This window comes from Lagopus muta, chromosome 18 (genome assembly GCF_023343835.1).
Source record: "Lagopus muta isolate bLagMut1 chromosome 18, bLagMut1 primary, whole genome shotgun sequence".
NCBI classification, from domain to species: Eukaryota; Metazoa; Chordata; class Aves; order Galliformes; family Phasianidae; genus Lagopus; species Lagopus muta.
The window spans coordinates 3,529,794-3,549,192 of record NC_064450.1 but is presented as its reverse complement, the minus strand read 5'-3'; the positions used below and the strand labels follow the sequence as shown (position 1 = coordinate 3,549,192).

The 19,399-nt window shown below is 40.4% G+C and overlaps 1 protein-coding gene across 4 annotated transcripts in view; it reads right to left on the bottom strand.

Moving 5' to 3' along the window:
* Window positions 1–19,399, bottom strand: part of OGFOD3 (2-oxoglutarate and iron dependent oxygenase domain containing 3) — a 36,366-nt gene that overhangs the window by 1,974 nt on the left and 14,993 nt on the right. Inside the window, exons 7-10 of one of the 4 annotated variants that reach the window (XR_007380492.1) lie at window positions 15,895–16,048; window positions 12,287–12,410; window positions 7,250–7,438; window positions 10–6,510 (exon numbers count right to left, since the gene is read on the bottom strand). Coding sequence is in view for 2 of the 4 variants with exons in the window: in XM_048965258.1 (XP_048821215.1) it covers window positions 6,494–6,510; window positions 12,287–12,410; window positions 15,895–16,048 (295 nt within the window). In the remaining 2 variants the exon portion in view is untranslated. Of the gene's footprint in view, window positions 1–9; window positions 6,511–7,249; window positions 7,439–12,286; window positions 12,411–15,894; window positions 16,049–19,399 lie in introns of those variants that run through there. The other 3 variants (XR_007380493.1, XM_048965258.1, XM_048965257.1) reach the window with 3 other exon arrangements.

The following is a 19,399-nucleotide window of genomic DNA, read 5'->3' as shown; positions in this document are numbered from 1 at the left end:
CTGTAAAGACAAAGTATTTAATCAGCGACATAGAGTTTGCCACTCAGCAATCAGCTCTACACAGTTCTGCTGTTGTTGTCTCAGTCCAGCTGCTCCTAGCTACCTGAGAGCCCTTCGCTCATCACACAAACTGCTGTGAGCTTGTGCTGCACTCTGACAGCTTTATGGACTGTTTAACTTTATGTTAATCCTTCGTGCTGCAAAGCTGGAGACGTAATTCCACCACATCTCATAGTTTATAGAAGGCAGGAGGAAGCCAAGAACATACGAATCCAGGTTTTAGTTGCCTCAGTTAAGAAGAAAAAAAGAAAAAAAGCATCTCTGGTGACAATCAGTGAAGCGCCTGGGTTTCTCCCTGCTTCCCTTCTAATCTGGGCTCTAATTTTAGACCAAAGAAGGAGGAAGTGCTACGGAGGTGGTAAAAAGTCTTCGGTGAACAAATGCTCAGCAGGTTCACAAGTAGCTGTGGCAGCTTATTAGCACTGTGCCAAGTATTTGCTATAGCTTTTTGTACACAGCCAGCTCACTCACTCTTGAGCCAGGACAGAAAGTTATGTATTACTCTCATATACAAATTAATTTTCCTTAGCAGGAGTCACTGCAGCTATACATACATTTGGAAGTTGTTCTATAGGTGCAAATGCTTACCCCTGTGCTTCATCCTGTCTAAGCTCTGACCATCACACTGCCCTGCCATGGGGCTCTCCAGGCCTTAGGTTGCTTCAGGGTGGAACCCAGTGGCTTTGATAACTCCAGCAAGCACCCCACTGAACACCACATCAGAATGGTCACTCTGCACTTCCATGCTATTTAAGTATTTTGAGAACATAACAGTTTGATGTTGCACACATAACAGAACTGAAGCAGCTCTAGGAGTGCTCAAATTTCCATAAAGGACAGTAATACCAACACGCATCACTGTTTTACCCCAATAGCATATGTTTTTCCTTCTCATCTATTTTTTCCACTGTTCAGATTAGACTAAACTTTGTTAAAGCTTACCTAGAACTCACACTGACAGTCTGACTCTGCCTGGGATCATTCACCACTAGGCCAACCAAAAAACTTCCAAGGCTAATTAAAGTCTGCACAATTACAAGACAAGCTATTCCAACTCTGGTACACTGCAGAAAATGGACATCAGCTACATAGCTGATGTTCTTTGCTAACTAAAGATGCAGAAGTTACTTTGCTCGCCTGCTCTTCAGCAGCACACATGGGAAGTTTGAACAAAACCAGACTGGCCTCATGGAGCTTGAGCTGCCTGTGTCCCTGCACATGCAGCTGCAGTGTGTATTTATTCTCTCATAGGAAGCAGTCTCAGCTGCCAAGCAGAGCTATGAACTCATATATCATACTCTTCTCTGCCTCTGGCTGTAGATCAATAATGTGTAAAGCTATAAATAAATGTAAAAAATAAATCCATTTGTACACATAGCTCATACACACCTTGGTGTCCTGCTCTTACAGAAGGAAGACTGTAAACAAAAGCAACGCTCTCCTATCCTGCAAGTGTTACAACGCACAGAATGACTCTTGAGGTTTTAATACAAAGTCCATTTAACTTGAAAACAGGGGGTGTTTTTTTTTTGCTTTCTTAAATCTTATTTTAATACCATTCAACTACATCAAGATTAGTCCCTCACCTGCTCACCCAAAGCTTTGCCTTACACAGACTCTCAAGCTTTTTTCATTGATCTCTTATTAGAAACAGTAGTAATTCAGAATTAGACAAGTTTCAGTGTATTGTTTAAACCAGTTTAAATGGATTCTTTAGCTACAAAGAACGTGTTTTAATTTTCTTCTTTAATAAATATATGTCTTCAGATATACAGTACTTTATAGTTCCTTGTGCACCTGGTCTCATCTCTGCCTGTTAGGGTCTTCCATGTCACCAAATGTGTTCATTGGCTGTTTCTGAAGATACTTTTTCCTCAGTTGGAAAGAATTGATTTTAAAACCATTTCCATTACGAAATTTCAGTATGAATGCACAGCATCTCCACTTTCTCCACAGTACAACTCACCCCATTCTTCATAGTACAACTGTTCGAAGGGGGGGGGACAAAAGAACATTAATTCTCATCACATCTAATAACACTTTTAAGGGATATACAGTAACATCATTATCCAGGACACCTGGGGAGAGACACAAGATAAAATCATCCTCTTCCTTAATGGTGCACCTTTAGTGATGGGCCTTTCAAGCACACTGAGACTTCATGATCTTGCTTCAATACACAGCATCTGAAGAACACATAAATCACTACAGGAAAGCAAGTGGGTGAGAACTAAGTTGCCTTAAAAAGTGCCCTAGACAGAGGTTGTCCTTGTTCTAGTAATTTTTGATCAATTCTGAGTTCAGGATTTTAAATCCCAAATTTTATATGAAAAAGTATTACATGGTGATCAGTCACGCAGCAGTGCTAGGATTTCTGTCATTGGCAGAGGAAGACATCCCCAAGGCAGTTCCACTAAGCTCTTCGCACCATCAAAAAGCAGCAGAGTGAATGCTGAGCTTTATAAGAAATGACCACTGTGTTACAGATGTTAAAGAATGGCTATGCAACTATGCATTGCAAACCAAAAAAGTGCACGTACACTCCATTTCCTGATGAAACAAGTGACAAAAACTCAGCACAAACTACACAGAACTCAAATCCTTCTTCCTTTTTTCTTTCTTTATTTGAGCTAAGAAAGATTTCAGATTTTATTTCCATCTCTCCTCCTCCCACTTGCCCAAGAAGGTTTCTTTCCAACATGCTTTTCTGCTCCCATAATAGAATCTTGACTACTACTTCCCGACACATAAAGCTTGGTTTGATTTATGAATGCTTGCTGTTAAACTGTAAGCTTTTCTGAGATCACAAGCTACTACTCAACACAGCTTTATAGCGTGGCGTTTTGTAACCAACAAAAAGAAATGAAGTTATCCCTGGCTCTTAAGTGATGAGCTTCTGGGGCGTGGAAAAAAAAAATACAGGAGAGAGATTACCTCTTCTCTTGAGGTCAGTGCTTCTAAGCTTTCAGAGACACCAATCTCTGAGCCAGGTCCTGAAAGATGAAGACTGGAAGTGTCTCTGGATTAGAAGCAACGCCAAGAGGTTAACAAATTTGTGTTGTCTTTTTTTTGTTTGTTTGTTTTTGCCTCTGAGATAAATCAAGTCTGAAAAGTATTTTATCCTGAACATAAACATTTGACTCACATTTTCCCCCAATCACTGCAAGATGCCAAAAACTCCATTGCCTGTTTGGTTTCACACTTTAACCAGTACCTCAGCCTCAGGGAAGAGTTCAGATCCACAAGAGCAAAGGAAGCACTGTGGGCTGCCCTCCCACATCTACTCTCCATCTCTTTCTCACCTCCACTTGCCATTCCAGAGGAACTGAATCAGACAAGACATACCACAGCAATTAGGGCAGCACATCTGACAATTTAATGCTTTTAACACTTGGGCATCCAGTTCCTGTATTAGGTAAAAATACTGACAATTTTGAAGACCTTTCCATTGGTGGCCTTGCTTTCTTTTCTGGACACAAACACAACTCTACAGCTGCTCTCAAATGGCTTCAAGATTCCATAACACTGCACAACAGTTACAGAGTGAGCTGGTCCATGGAAGAGCAGAACTTCCTCACTGCAACATGGGAGTGAGTTTCTTCGTTGCTCAACGATGCTCTCCACAAATGCACTTGTTTTCATCTTTCTTTGTATACTAGCAAAAATAAAATCCAAAGAAAAAAAGATTTATGGTAACCTGAATACCTACAGGAGACTGTTTCTAAATAACTAGCTTGCCCACAGCCTGCATTCTCTACAGGAACAGAAGGAATCAATCGGTCCTTGCCTTTGATCTAAGAATGCTTGTATCTACAACTGTTCTCTCATCCCCTCCATTTTTCCTAGAAATGTTCTCATGATGGAGTTTGTTACAACAGAAGATTAGCTGATGAGCTTCCATTCCCTGCAGACTGGATAAGGTGTTATTGTGGTGCAGCCACTTCCCTTGCTTACTCACAGACACTTCTCCAGCTCTGCTTCTGCACTGGTTTCATCCACAGCTGCTTTTTTGGTTCCTTTTTGATGTTATCCTCACATAGAAGCTTTTACAAAAGTAACCAAAAGGAGAGTTGTACTGGAGTTTAAAAAAACTCACACAAACTCATTTAAATATGTCAGCTTCTCACACCAGTCCAAGCCAAGGAATTGCTAACAAGCTCAGCATGACAACATCCATCAAAACTGAGCCCTGGTCTTCCTTGTCACTGACACAAGTCAAGCTCTCAAATGCCGTCAGGCTGAGAAAAGCTTATGATGTGGAGAAAATGGAAAGGGAGGAAGGCTGTAAGTACATTAGAGGCAGATTCTTGCTTTCCGGAGTTTTTGGGTTTTTGTTTTGTTGTTTTGTTTTGTTTTTTGAGAAGCAATTTTTGCACTGATCCACAGGAATCATTAGTTATAAAGACATAAGCACCAGCCACAAGATCCGCTGCTATGAGTTGCCTATGACCCCAATTTTGATCAAGTAACACTATTCACAAAAAATACTTAAGCAGAAGCAAAATCAAGGCATATTTCACAGTGCAGCAGGGACGGCCCATTTAGTTTGCCATTCAGCAACATCTCACAGTATTCCCATGAGGTTTGCTCTCTGGAGATGTTATCCCTGCTGAATCTCAACATTCAGTTACATTTTTGTAAGCAGACTGCCTACAGTTCTCTACCTAGGCTCAGTCCTGGGAGCAATATAGACTGGAAGAATACACACATACAAAAAAATATTTCATTAACAACTATGCCCCTGACATGCAGGGCAACTTTGACCAAAACCATTTAATTTCTCATTTGTTTGCACGTTTCTAAAATGAAGATGACGTATTCTAACTGGGTTATTGTACAAATTAATTAGTAAACACCAGTACAGTACTTTGCAGTTAACACATTGCTGCTTAACAGGTATGATAAAGAGTATGTTCTGTTGCCTGTATCTATTCTGGCAAGAGAATAAATAGAAAGGTATGTAAAACTTATAATGTAGAGAATAAATAAAAGGACTTAACAACTACAGAAGTGTTATGATATCACAATGCACAGAAGAAAAAAACCTCACATACTACAAGATTATTACACTTCTCATCATAGATTTACTGCATGTAGAATTATAGGTTCACTACTGAATTTCAGTTGGAAGAACCTTGGGAGGACATCTTAGCCATCATTTTGGAAAGGAGATGGATAACTTCTAAATTACATCCAAGTCACATCAGGTTGCTCAGGGTCCTATCATTAGCACACAAGTACAGCATTAAAAGTAAACATTAGTAGATCAGGACACATTTAGATAGGAAACTTCCCAAGCATGTATTTCAGATACACATGATTTGCATCTCCGGTGATCATTTCTCTACCAGGAAGCCGTGACTAGAAGATCTCCAGAAATCCCTCTGACTTCAGTTACTGTGATTTTACATGGAATAGGCCATTCATTAATATCAACGTCAGCCATCAATTTCTGCAGCTCCCTTTTTGCAACAAGCTCATGTTGCTGCTGGGTTCCAACCCCTTCATGCTCCCACCTTTCACATGACTCCACAGCTTTTGCTTTCTTGGCAGCATCCTTTTGGCCCTTCTAGTTTAACTCATTGCTAAACTTCCCTGTAAACTCCTTGGCTCACACAAACATCAAGCAAAAACTGCAAATCACATGTTACGATTGTCTAGAGCAACACTCAACCATGAAAGCGGGTAAAGGAGAGCTTAACTGACCCCTCACCATCCTCCTTTCACCAGCACCAACCAGGGCTGGACACCAGGGAAGGATGGGACCGGGTGGGGGATGGGGAGGGATGCAAGAGATTTCACCTTCAGGCACCATCCTGAGCAGCTGGCAGTCACTGGAGGGACTGAGCTGCTGCTGGAAAGGAAACAAAGCAACTCCTCTGCCAGATTAAAGGGAAGCAGTTAGAGTTTATCTGGCACTATGGATCTACTCAGTGTCTTTCATCCCACGTATGACAGCTCTGACTGTCTGCTTAGCATTTACCAGCTCTAAATGTTACTCACGGACAAAAAAAAACAGCGTTTTGTCTGCTGAATGACACTAAGTCAGAAGCACTGCCTGGGAAACTGCACAGTCATGTCCTTGGGATTAATTGCTAATTCATTTTGGTTTGAAGTCTTCCCCCTCCCCAAACACCGTATTGCTAGGCAAAAAAACCTTACATTTTCTGTAATGGCACAATAAGAATTACTGGCATTTGGCAGCGCTGTCTCTCATGCATTAAAGGCGGAAGCCCTTTTGAAGGCAATGCCTTCACTATCAGAAAGAAAGAACAGCTGATGGGTGTGCATCCTACCTACCTGCACACAATTATACTGCTGATGTGGATTTCACCCCAGACATAAATCAAGTTTATATTGGTTGTTCTTCAGGTGAGACTTGAGCCTGGATGTTCTGCCAAGGTTTATGGGAGAAGAGAAGGCACGAGCTTCTCTAAACGATTCCTGTACCTACACAGGTGAAAAGCGTGCCAAGTAAAGGCGATTAGGGCCCAAAAATAAATCAAAATGGATACCTAATGAAATCTGGTTGCAAGCTTTTCCCAGATATTTTTAGTAGATAGAGAAATTACTTCCTGTTATGAGTAAAATTAATGATTAACGTGGCCAGTCCTCATAGCTCACCTGTAATTTGCTTAAGTATTATTAATACTTTCTAAAGTAATTGTTTCTACTTTAAATAGAAAATCAGCTGGACTGAAAGCCTACAAATTACAGTTTTTAAAGAAAGCAAATGAACAAGTGAATTATTTCCTACTAAAAAAAAAAAATACACGTGCATTTTTAGATTTCAGCAGAATCCCTGCCTGCTTCACTGCCACCAGCACAGTTGGTTGCTCAAAATAACAGGACTTTCTGCTCCGTACATTATGTTGAAGTGTGGCAATCTACTATTTAGAAATAAAAAGTGCAGAACTGTGCTTTTTCCCCTCATCTCTCCTGCAGAGTGCCACCCACACCTTCCAGCCCTGACCCTATCCGAGAGAAAAGGACAGGGCTATTGCCTCTGCTGTCTCCCATGTTTTCCCTTCGCTACTCAGCCTCAGCCAACCCACGCTCCACAAGTGCTCTGTTCTCCCATTTTGGAGCACTCTGCAAAGCTGCGAAAGAAACTTAACTCCCATGAAAAGTTCTCACCAAGCAAAGCCCTCTAAGAATAACGTGCTGCAGTTTCAACCATGTGAAATACCTCTGGATCGCCTGTTTTCCTTTTCTTGCCTTTGCTAAATACACCATGTTAAGCACAGCTGGGGTCAAATCACACAGATGCCAAAGTTCCAGATTCTAGACTCCTGGTGGAGGTGCACTTCGTACTTAGATTTAGCATATCACTGAACCATAAATACAAAGGTAACTTCTGCTCATATCAAGAAATGCCCTTCAAAAAAAAAAAAAAAAAAGAAAAAGAAAAGGAGCTCATGACAGTACCTACAGTGTGCAACAAGAATTCAGAAAGCTTAGGAACCAAGAACTGAAACATCGCTACTGATACAGCGTTAACCCTTGGCTTAGCTGTGGCGTTTTGTGTTTTGTTGTACTTCATCTGTAACTTTACCCAAATTTCATAAGAGAACTGTTTGACTTTCCTCCGCTCCCTCTTTGTGCCTTCAGCTTCACTGCATATTTGTCCAGCAGTATCAAATGAAGTTCTATCAATGCAGTGAGGAATGAAAAGCAATGAGACACACTCAGTGTGCTTATTTATAAGAAACTAATTTATACCAGTCACTGCTCCCTATTGATAATGCTCTGCAAAGCACTCACACAAGATATGTTTGGCTCTCCCTCATCTCACTAGCACTCCTCAGCCCTTTCAATGCTCCAGCTACTTTAAAATGGCCATTACAGGCCTCAATACTACAATGTCTTCTTGAGTGAATGTGCTACGTGCAAAGCAGCACGTGAAGTGCAAGGCCTGAGCTGTACTTCCCAGGTACTGCTGATTTATGGGCCCAATTAAAAGATAACACTAAAAAAAAACAAACCATCAGAAATCTATCCTCAAGCAGGACTGGAATAGAAAAAACAGAGCCTGGAAGTTAACCTTCCTTAGAAAACAGAACAGAAAGCAAAAGTAGATCTTTCCAGGCTCCACATACAAATGAGGACATGACCTAGAACGGTGCAGCCATCAGCCCACACCTGTGACAAGACAATCTTAGCAGACTTACCAACCGTACTGATTCTATGATGAGCTATGGAGCGACTGCGGGTACCTGTTACAATATACTTCTTTCACAATCACCACAGATCCTCATTTCTCTACCATCTCTCTGTAATCACCTTACCAGTCCCAAGTGCAATTCATGACAGGCAGAGAAAAATCACTAAGAACTGCCACCTCTCCTTCAACCCGCAAACTTTGCAAAGCTGATTATCCCTGCAGCCATTACTGCCTGCTCTGCTTCCCTCCCTGCAGGGCTGACAGCTCCTTGTGTGGTATTTTTGTTTTGGTTTTAAATCATCTCTCAGCTTTCTGATTTATCATCAAGATGTGACCCAGTTTTGCTGATTGAAAGGAAGCTAAAGCTAGGAATGCCAGAAGATTATCCTCATCTAAATTAAATCAGCATCACCCAGATTAAATGGGGAGAAAGAACATGTACAACCAGTGATAAATCAGACATGCCATGACGCAAACAGAAATATTAAATATAAGCTTCAAATACAGACTCCACACCTTATGTTAATGCTTTAATGCTGTTGTGGGACCTCTGGATCTGGAAGTATTGTTTTTTCCTCAAGAAAAACTGTGCTCTGTTGTTATGCTGCATTCCCACAGCCTTTAACAGTGAATTGCTCCAAGGTGGGTTTTTGGTTTTGTTTTTTTTGAAGAGCACAGTAAAAAAAGAGATGATAAATTTGCACCACTTAACTTGAAGTACTGCAATTACTCTTGTGATTATGGGATCTGACAATCATCTCATATCTAACCACTCCAATAAAGCTACGCTTACCTCAGCAAATTCACACACAGACACACTGAAGCCCGTTCCTACACTGTGAGAACACCAGGGATGCACTCTAGGATGTTTATTTCTCTTCACCTGAGCAGAACAATTGAACAACCAGGCTTCAAGTGCATTTTTCCACTCTAACAATAACCCAATGTCACAAGTTCCCAAACAGGTCATACCTTCATCTCCAATATTTCTGGACTTCCAGAAACACACACTTCTCTCTCACAACTTTGAAAGTACACTGAGCTTGATATTCACAAATGGAACAGGAAAGTCACATTTCACACTGCCCAATGGACATAATTCCTTTTGTCTCTTCAGTTCTCCTCTTCCATAAACTCACAAACAAAAAGTAATTGTCAGCTTTCCAGCTGCTCTTTTATAAAAAAAAAAATTATTTAAAAAGCCATTGCATCAGTTTTGGAAATACAACATGCAGGGCTGTTTAAAAGAAAAAGATACAACTTCAGAACTGTTCCTTTATCCAAAAAAACCAGAAAACCAACACCACCTCCTTTCAGAACAGAGTTTTACTTGGAGCAGATAATTCTCTTCATCTCTATACAGCAAGTTTATTGCAGCAGACAGAGGTCCCAGCTGCAGTCAGAAGACACACAGGAACACACGTTTCCTTGTGCCTTACAGGCTGCAAAGATGTGTCCTTAATGCCACCTTTGCTGGCTGATTAGCCAAAGTCTGTATATGCGAGTTAGCAGTGGTGACTTGCCCATGTCCATCCAAAGGAACAAAGAAGTCCTCATGAGCCTCCTGACTAATAAATTGCAATACTCTCCTAAAGCAAGATGATTTAGTCATCATTAAACAAACCAGTATTACAGAACATGGTGCACATGACAGCCTTAAGATCAGCCTAGCACATTCAAATATGTGCAAGCATGACTTGTGGACTTCTTACACAAGCCACAAACACGATAAATATTCTCCAACTAGGTTCCACAAGGAGGGAATCCGATAACACAGGGGGTTTTTAATTGTATTTTTTGTATTTCTGATGACTGCTTTCCTGCTCTGTGGCATCCATATAATGCCCTTCTGTTCTTCACTGCAGAATCTGGCACTTTAATAATTACCACTTGCAGAAAAAGGAATGTGCTCATTTTAGCACAGAACACCAGATGCCCAAAATGGAGACCAACTTTGAAACAAGAAAGAACAGATTTTAGAATGTAAACGGTATTACTATTATAGAGAAAGTAAATTGGCCACCGTGTATTAGTGATCACAACAGCCATCTCTAAAGAAGCCCCAGTCATCCTTAGCAAGAAGCATAAAAGATTATCAACACGTGGTTTAAAAAGCTGCAGCAACAAGAAAAGGAAAGGATCAAAAACAAAAGAAAAAAAGAAAAAAAAGAGAAAGAAAAAGGGGGAAACAAACAAAACATGGAGAAAGAACATTCTGAACATGAAAAATAGATCAACTTGTACCAGCAACAGAAAACACCTTGGGGCCACTTTCTAGTTCTCATTCTTTCACAAGCTGCATTTTTTATCAACAAGAGGAAAATGAAGCAAAATTGCCATCATGTTGTGCTTTATCTCTAAACCTTTTCTCTGTCTCTCACAAGGCTTCAGTAATTATTTAGATAGCACCACAGGCAGTGATACTGTCACGGGAGCCCTGGCAACTGTGCTTACACAAAGGAGGATGAAAGAAAGGTGTAGCTGGCACTGAACTGCATTTTCTGTGGTGCAGGTGTAGCAAATCTCAGCTCTCATACGAGACTGGTCTCCCCAAGCTCAGCATTCTTTTATATTAGAAGGTGTGTTTAGCTAGTTGTATTTCACACATACCATTAATACAAAAACACACGGAAGGGAAGTTGCACAATCAGGTGCTGTTAAAAATCTCCACACCTCAGCCTCGCCTGCTCCCCCTTCCCATCCAAGAATGACAAAGAGCAAACACCTCATAGCAGAGCTGGAAAATGAGATGGATGGGGCTGAACGGATGCAATTTCACAGTTGCAGACTTTGAAATTAAGCCAGGGAATGCTGCGTACAGCGGTTGGACTGACTGCCCAGCGCTGTGCGAGGAGATGGCAGTGCTGCCAGCTGTGTGGCATTCAGTTCTAAAACCAACACGCTCATCTTAGAATTGCACCTGGAAATGACCCAGCTTCATTTGCTTCTGTTCAAAATACCAATAGCAGCATTTTGCAAAGGATAATACTTTCAGGTCAGCATTCATTTTCAACCAGAGAAGCCAAAATAATCAAACAGAACTATTGATACCAAACACAGAGATAATCAGAGAGTTTATCTAAACCAGCATTACAGCTGTGGAGTGGATCATTATGACCCATAGGACACAGACAAAAATAAACTTAAAACAAACAAAACCCACCACACACCCTCATCCACTTATAGGCAGCCATGATAAGATCTCCTTGGAGTAATGCCTGTCAGAAAACAACTGATGCTGTCTTAAATGAGAAAGTTTTTTTCTTTTTTCTTATTAAAGAAGACTGAACACAGTAGGAATATAAAGCTGTCCTTAATATTTTTTTCTGCAATGGCCTTGCCTTACAAAGCATTGAGAAACACTGCCGTAAGCTCCCTGCTTGCCTGCCAGACAGACAAGTTGAGACTGAGTGCTTTCTTCCTACACACATTGCCCAAAGTAATTCTAATTTCAAATAATCACCTACTGGAAGAATTTTAAGCCATCCTTAAGGAAAGACTTTTTTAGTATAACCGACACCCACCTGAATGCTCATTTTTTGCACATCTATTGAAAACATTGATGGACTTATAATCAGGTTACCATGGTTCATCGTGGTACTGCACACCAGCAGGGCTGTGGTAATTCATCACCTTCACACCCAGACCATAGTAATTACAGAGCACTGAGCCCCACTTGGAACAGCAAAGGAATTTCAGGCCACAAGATGCAAAATGAATTGCTTTATTGTAGATTTGCTGTAGTGTAAGGATGTTCACAGTGTTCTCTTCGCTCTTGATGCGCTGCAACCCATTAAGCTGCCATGGCTGGATTGCAGTTCTAAATACTACATCTTTCAAGGAAGTCACTTTGTACAGATTTATTCCAGATATTTCAAACTATTTCTTCCTAACATTTTTAATCTTACTTTATACCCAATCTCAAGACACACACACAAAAAAGCAGAAAACTGCATCATTCAATAATCACTGCTGACACAAAATGCAGAGTCCCAGTGTACCAGTGAGCTACCCAAGGGCATAGGTTGGCCTGCCTCAATGCTGGCAAGCCAAGACTCTTACCTGCTTGGGGCTCTATTGTCTTGTTGGATCCTGCATCCATAAACACAAACCGTCCACCACCAAAATCTTCAGCATAGTCGGAGAGGTAGAGCAGTGAAGTATAATCAAAGGAGCCATAAGTCACCTAGGAGTAAGTCAACATTATCAGTTATGTTTATACAAACACTATATACATATAATGAACTAGTATTTTACCTTTGTTATTTCTGTCCTCAGAGTTCTCATAATAAGAAACATCCCTGCTGATCTCTGTCATCTCACATGTACAATCATAGAATCATTTAGGTTGGAAAGACCACTAAGATTACCTGGTACAGCCATCAGCCCATCCCCACCATGTTTACTGAGCAGCCAGAAAAACATTGTGTCAGAAGTTACACCTGTGTATCATATCAAATGTATAGAAAGGCTCAGATCTGTTTGTATTATTACAAGAGAGAATTTGACCATAATACTGACAGTGATGCCCAAAAACAGTCCTTACATAACTAACCCTACCTACTGGCTAATCAGCTAGAGGTGCCTGGAAACCTCACCTTTTACTCTCTTTCATCAGCTGTCATTCCAGAGCTTCATGGTAACAGTCAGATATTGACTTTCCAAATAATTACACATTTGTTGTGTGGAAAGGAGTAGGTGTTCCTCCGGGATTTGTTTTAAAACCTTCAAACACAGCTTTCAAAGTCCCCGCTTCCTCTCAGCCTACAGACCAAAAAACCCATTTCTAAGTATAACAGAATGACTTTCATTCCTATTAAAGTATTATTTATGTATTTTGATCACTATGCAGGCTGAAGGTGGGGAAGAGAAATGCTATATATTAGTAGCTTCTCTCCACGCATTACCACTGAGTTTAGCTGGCTTCCAAATGTATTTTCTTTTCATACCTATGCCATCTACAATTTAAAAGATACTTAAAAGTAAACTGCTGTATTCTCAAATGTCTTTACAGTGTGTCACAGCTCAGTCAAGTTCTGAATTACACCATCAAACAGGGAAATGCACAGAGCAGCAGTACTGTATAAATATGCATCATCAGCACAGCGTTTTGTCTGATCTGGTGACTGTTAGAGCTAGGTGCTATTTCTAGGCTTAGAAATTCCCTAAACATTTTTTATTTTTTGAAGTTACACTCATTACTGCCAGTCATATTTTAGCTCAACATCAGCTGCACAAATTATTCCGTAAGGGCAACGACTACAGAGAACACAGCAACAGATGGCATAGGAAGACATTTTCATTCTTACTCATTTTGTTATTTTGACCATAACGGCTTAAAGAAAAGTGCCAAATGCAGCAATAAACAGTCCAAGTCACAAGAATGAAGAACATTTTGGTGATACTCTTGTCCCTGTATTTACCCAAACCTTGTTAGCAATATAAAGCAGTAAATGTGCCACTGCAGCACCTCTGAACAGCCATTCTACAACCCTACTCCCACAACTAGATTTGCAAAAGCTATTTTAACCCTCATTGCTTCTGCTACAAAAACTCCAGTTAGTGTAAGGTTTGGCTTGTTTAACCTGGAGGAGAAAGGCTGAAAAGACTGTGATTGCTGCCTACACAGGGATAAGAGAAGGTGGAACTGGGAGAAGGGAGGGGAACAAGACTGATTAAGAGGATCCATACAAACCAAAATAAGTGTGAACTGATCATGAAGAAGTTCAAGCTAAAAATTAGTGAAAATATACACTGAAATCCCAGAATAGCTTCTTCAATAGAAGAAATTCAAGGAAAAATAAAATAAGCCTGATTTTATGATAGAGACTGACAAGTCTGTGAAGGATGACAGAATCCTTGCCCATGGGACTGCAGAATTCATGTAGTTCCACATCTCTTAGAGAACATTATAAGACTATTGTGCTGTCAGGGTTGAGCATGCAACAGCAATTCCATTATAAATCAGATATTTGACTTTGGAAAGGTTCAGCTCCAAACAAATCCCATCCAAGATGAAGCTCCACATCTTCAGCCAACACTCTATTTGATTTACCTTGCTTGTAAAGTCAACAAGATTAAATGATTCATTCGGGTGATTTAAGGGTTTCCATTCCATGTAACTAAAAACCAAATTAATTTTAGAGGGAAAAAAAATCTAAAGCCTCAACACACATAATAGAACTGTGCTGTTCCATTATGCACTTAAAATCTTTCAAACCAAGGATACTGAGATGGAGAATTGTAATTGCAGGATACTCAGCAGCTCAGAGAAAAAAGGTAAAATGTGCTCACATGCTCCAGTTTGCTTTCTCAGCTGCAAAAATCAAAACACCAGGCAGGCTGATTGCACTGAAAACACTGTGGAACTACACAACTTGTCTACCCCATTCAGCCTTCTCTGAAATATTTTCTGACCCACCTGTTGGAATACAGTCTCCTGCATAGCTTTGAATTCTAAATGCCATAGCAGCTACATCTATTTTGTTAACCTTTAAATACACAATATAGATGCACATTGTACAGATACACACACAACATATATACAGACTTGTATAGAGATATATTTGTGAATCTAGTAGATTAAAATCACATGCAGACATATATATTCAACACACAGTAATTTTTTCTGAAAGCTACGATCTGGTAAACAGAAGTCACAGCTTTTTAACAAAAAGCATCCAGAAGCTGGTGTTAGCTTCTCTGCACCAGTGACTGCACAATCCCCTTGCCTCACCTCTTTCAAATAGCACCTGCATTTGACATTATCATCCATAAAGTGGCTTGGGTTGGAAGGGACATTAAAGCCCTCGCAATCCCACCCCCTGCCATGGGCTGGCTGTCCCTCACCAGCTCAGGGTACCCAGGGCCAATCCAACCCAGCCTTGGGCACCTCCTGAGATAGAGCACCCACAGCTTCTCTCTCATTGTGTTTTCTAAACCTAACTTGCTTCCACCAACATCACAAAAGAGTGCAGAAGCATGTGCTGGTGTGGTGAGCAACAACAGATGTGCTCCCTTTAGATTCTTTCATCACTTTCAAGGTAGGATGTTTCACTACTGTTTTGTTTTTGTTTTTTGTTTTTTAATCTTAGATGTTTCAGGTCATCGACTTCAAGGTACACTACCCATACACAGTCTATAGCACTGAGGTGTAACTTAGATTCTGATGGGCTAAGTTCTGTTTGGTTCCATCTTAGGTGACTTTTAAAACTCAACAATATGATTTTGCCTACTTTATTTTAAACAGAACACAAACAAAATCCAGGTTGCACAGAGCCTCTGAATTCAGTTTAAAGCACCAACACCTTACTATCAATTGTAAATCACATAAGACCATTGAAAAACCTGAAGTATTAAGCCATGAGCCTAGAAACAGAAAACCATACAGTGAAAAGAAAGTCATGGAATTGCCACTCTAAAAAAAAAAATCCAACAATAAAACATTAAATTGCTAATAGGGTACCATGTCCCCACTGCAGAAAAATGGTCTTGGATTGGCTTCTAGAATTTGCTCATCTTTCCTTTTGTTCCTCATCTGAAGATTTATTTATTTATTTATTTTACAAGCATGAGTTCTCAAGTATGCTTAAATGTTTAATGCAAAATAACTTTAAAGTGATCTAATAATAGCACAGAATATTTGCATCCCATTAAAGCCTCCTACTTACCTTGTCAACGTGTGGGTGCCAGTATTCATCATGTGTTGTCTTGGCTTCTGTACTGTTTATTCTAGAGAAGAATGTTGGCTTAGTCAGGTACATGGAAGAAGAGCTGATACCAAAGGTCTCAGCAATCTTCTGTTGAATTCTCTGTCTCACATCACTGCAAAGAGCAGAACACAGCAGACTGAGGGTTGGAACAGCGCTGAGGCCCCATCTAAACAGTGACACATCTCTCCTGTTTCTTCTCTGTGCTCCTTCACTCACTGTTACTGCTTCCTCAGAGCTAAGCATCTTCCTCAGACTGTGACTGTATATCCCACTTTCCCAGTTTATTTTGCCTTCAACAATAGAGACTTACTACATCAAAAAAAGACAGAATCTGCAGTTTTCTGTTGGCTTTGTCTCCTGTGGTCCAGATTTTGATTAGTGTAAGCAGTCTGTTTTCTAAGAAATTCCATGCATATTGCAGTGTTTATGAACTACCAAAAATTAAAAAGTATCTTACTTGCATGTTTTTAATCCAAAGCAGATGACTGGAAATGAGCATGTTTGTAGTGTTGTGAGACAAGCCTTCAGTCATCCTTCAAATAATTCCAAACTAGCCCAAAGGAGTCTCAGGCTCTATGAAATTCAAGGTTTGAGGCCAACATATGCATTGATATTGTATCCAGATTTTCTTTAAAAATGAATGCAAGATGTTTTCCCTAATTATTCTGAAAGTTCCAACCACAGTGTGTCTACATTGGCTACTCCTGTGCTTGCCAAGAAAAAGAGCAAGATTTTGCTTTCTTTTATTTATTTATTTATTTTTTAAGATAACAAAGAACACGAGGAAGCAAGCATTTTTAACTGTACAGAACTGCTTATACAGCAGCATCCTATGCTGTCTTTCAGGACAGACAAGGGCACGCAGAGCTAGCACAAAGTGCCCCAGCTTCAGTCCACTCTATGATACTTCAAGATTCCTGTGCCTCATAGGGATCACTGGAAAAATCCCACAAATAAACACATGCAGCTAGTATTTGATTTTGAGGAAATTAAAAAGCAACAAACTACAAAGAACACAGTAACACATTTTTTAAAGTGTTCTCAAGGCTTAATCCTCTGTTTCCTCTTTAGATACAGTTTTCTCCCCATTTAACACACTCTTAGCTACTGTACGAGTTGTCTTTTTCTTCCTTTGAGAGCTTCAAAAGCAGCACCAAAACCAGACACTTGGAGCATACACCACTCTGAAATTCTGAATGGAATTTCATCACTACTTCTGCATCTTTCCTGTGTTAGACATTTCTCTACTGGATTGTAACTGGATTTAAGTTTTCAGCAGTCAATTCCAGCTATTTTAGATGTGAAATATGAAAGCCATGAAATGAAGTTAGAGATGAGATTATCAGCTATTTACATGACTGCATGAACTGATGCTTCAAGTTGCAAGCTACGTAACAGCTGTGTTTTGTAAAAGTAAAACCAAGAAAGGATCTACAGGCCACCACCCCTTCTCCCCTCATGCCTGTGGGTGCCTGGTCTATCTGCCTGCCTTCCTAGAAATAGGAAGGAGGCTGCCTCATGCTTCCCAAAAGCATTAGATGCAGTTACTCACTTCATCACGACTCAAAGGCAGCTTGCACTCTGAGCAGCCCACCACAGGAATTAACAGCCTAACCCACAGTGAAGGAGCCCATTCCCAGGCTGTATGGCAGCTGGCTGCACCAGCCAGCTGGAACAAACTCTGAGTTAGCTGAGCCACAGTCCTGACACAACTTTAAATCTCCAACAGTCGTATCGCTCCCTAAGCAATGCTGCTTCCTCTTTTGGGTTGATTCCTTTCCTACTTTCAAAAACTTTCTATGAAGATTTGCTGTTCTGTGTTCATAAGGCTCTGCTAAAGCTGCATTCCTCCTTGAGACATCTGTGCAATGGCTTCAGGCAAGATTGTAAGTTTTGCAAACCAAGCAGAAAAAGCTTTGCTTCCTGACACACAGAGAAGTCTAGCTGGTTTGGATCATATCAAAGAGAAGGAAAAACTTATTAGTCAAAGTATGTTGCACAGAGAAAATAAGCACATTTTTCAAAAGATAACATAAATAAGAAACAAATTCAAGTAGACAAGGAAAATAGTGAATGGGGAGATAATAACAAAGCAGGTAAGGTGAAGGTCGAAGCAGAGATTCAAGCTTTAACCTGGTCTTGTGGCAGCACCTGCCTCCAGCTGACACAGCAATAGCCAGGTCTCCGAGCACAGAGCACCCTGGTGGCCTTCCCTTCCCCTGTGTGCTGCTGCCTTCAAATACTGAGTGAACTGCAGATTTCCACTGATACTCAAACAAGCAACCCATGCTGCAAAGACTTGCTGGAAAAAAGCCCCAAGCAGCAACGTACCTTTGAATGCCTAAATGCTTCTTCCTTCTTGAGCACATACTGTACCACCAGAAATGCACAGAAACTCCAGGAAACTCCTATTTCAGCCAGCTTTCTACACAGGGAGTTTAATACATACTTTCTAATAATATGAAGTGAGACCGAAAAAAGTATGTAGGCACTAGGCTGCAGTTTCCAGCTTAATGCAGCAGCAGCCACATAAAGGACTGAGAAAAAGAACCAAGTGTCAAACAATAATCTCTCAAAGATATAAGCTCTCAGACCAGCAAAAAAAAAAAATATATATATATATATATATATATCTATATATGCTGTTAGAGGCACTGTGCACAGTGAGATTTTCAGCACAAAGCTCTATGAAACCACTCAGCTTCTCTAGCTCACTGTCAGTATCTCTGCACTGCTCCCAGTGAAAAGCACCAAAGGCAGCAGGAGACAAAGCCACGCTCTTCTATATCCAGAAAGTTTCAACAGCAATCACACATGAACAATGAATAAAGGCAGAAAGCAAGCTGTTAGTTCTCCTCTGCTCATTCTGTGTCTGTGCCTTAACAAGTTGAGAAGTTTCTGGAATAAAGCTTTGATGGTACTGTTTTTTTGCTGAAGTCACAACCTTAAAAAGAAGCACACAGATTTAAAGGTCTTACTTCTGGATAAAGATGCACCTATCACATGAAACAGGAGGAACTGCTGCAATATGCTTGGCAGACAGGAGAAAAAGCATCAGCTTTGAAACTGTATTAGCTTATAAAACAACATAATTCTGACACAGATAGTTTAGAAAGCAGCCTCCTGGCTCAAATGCCTACTCAGATTTGTTATTGTTGTAATCAGTAATACTCAGACATGAATTACATCCAGTTATTTCTCTCAGGAGTGTATTTTCAAACAGGCCTTAGTAGGTGAACGAAAGCAACGAAGATAAAACGCTCCCAAGAATAGCATAAAATCATTCATTAGGACATAATGCACTGCAGTCTGTATTAAAGCATTGCCATTAGCATGAACAAAAGCATTCTATATGGGTTGTGACTGAAATATCTCCTGTATCAGCATGCAACACCAATGTAGTATTGATGTTCTCTAGCAGCACTCTCACCCCATAAAGCAGGGGTCGGAAACTAGCATGAAT